The following is a 962-nucleotide window of genomic DNA, read 5'->3' as shown; positions in this document are numbered from 1 at the left end:
CATACTCAGTACGCTCTGTCAGCGCATAGAGCTACCCGATGGCGGGCATAAGTCGCTCCGGCGCGAACCTCCGGTGATCCTTGGCGATACGTCGCTCAGGAGCCTGACGAACCTCGGCGACCAATCGGCGCACCGAGCGCGACCCTCCGCGAACCGATAGCATACAGAAAGCATACAGAAAGCATACCAAAAGCAAACAAATCTTTTTACGTCGGGCGTTCTGTAAAGATACGTCTTGCTATCAAAATTTACAATGGTTTTGTTGTGTTGTAACAATATGGTAGAAAGTAGGAATCATGGTTATGGACCACTACGGGCAAAATAGAATAAATTTTTCCACGTGCCAATTATAACGAATGATGTTGCTTTTTAACAAACTAGTCATTACAAGAGTGTGATTATTTCACAATATTTTTTAACAGTGTGCTTTTTCCTAGCGCCGTCAGAGTGTAGCTAGACACACATCAGCCTGCTGGCTAACTGATGATACAAATTGACAATCAAAAGCCGTATTGTTTTGGTTCTTGGGCATTTGGGCGTTGGCGGATTCAACCTTATAAACAAATGACGAACCGACAGATTTTTTGAAAAATTTATTAAAAGACAAATACACATTTTTCTGTGCGAATTGGTGTTGCTATACTGCTCTGCTAGCTACTTGTTTAAAGCTTGTGGTTCATTTCTAGTGGCTTGCCTTTGTGCCATGATACGTAGTGCGCGGACTTTAGAGGGACTACAAAAGGTGAAAAAGCCAAAAAAACAAAAACGTAATGTCCCTGTAAATATTGCAAGCATAACGGCACAAGCAATGGTGCAAAGACAATCGCCCTATAAACGACTAGTACACACTAAAATCTAAACACTACTCATAACATACTGCGTTCTATTAACATGCTCCGCTCCCGCATTCTTTAGAACACGCCAGTATGAAGAAATTTCTTCATACTGGCCAATCATAAAAA

At 41.9% G+C, this 962-nt stretch overlaps 1 protein-coding gene across 1 annotated transcript in view; it reads left to right on the top strand.

Moving 5' to 3' along the window:
* The window catches only part of LOC113214940 (cysteine-rich motor neuron 1 protein), an 80,088-nt gene extending 79,635 nt beyond the window's left edge, over positions 1-453 (top strand). Inside the window, exon 5 of the mRNA XM_052266327.1 lies at positions 438-453. Within this exon, the coding sequence (XP_052122287.1) occupies positions 438-453 (16 nt within the window). The remainder of the gene's footprint in view (positions 1-437) is intronic.
* The last annotated feature ends 509 nt before the right edge of the window (positions 454-962 follow it).

This window comes from Frankliniella occidentalis, unplaced genomic scaffold, assembly GCF_000697945.3.
Source record: "Frankliniella occidentalis isolate FOCC.00 unplaced genomic scaffold, Focc_3.1 Scaffold37, whole genome shotgun sequence".
Classification (NCBI taxonomy): domain Eukaryota; kingdom Metazoa; phylum Arthropoda; class Insecta; order Thysanoptera; family Thripidae; genus Frankliniella; species Frankliniella occidentalis.
The sequence above is the reverse complement of the archived record's forward strand: the minus strand, read 5'-3'. Positions and strand labels throughout refer to the sequence as shown.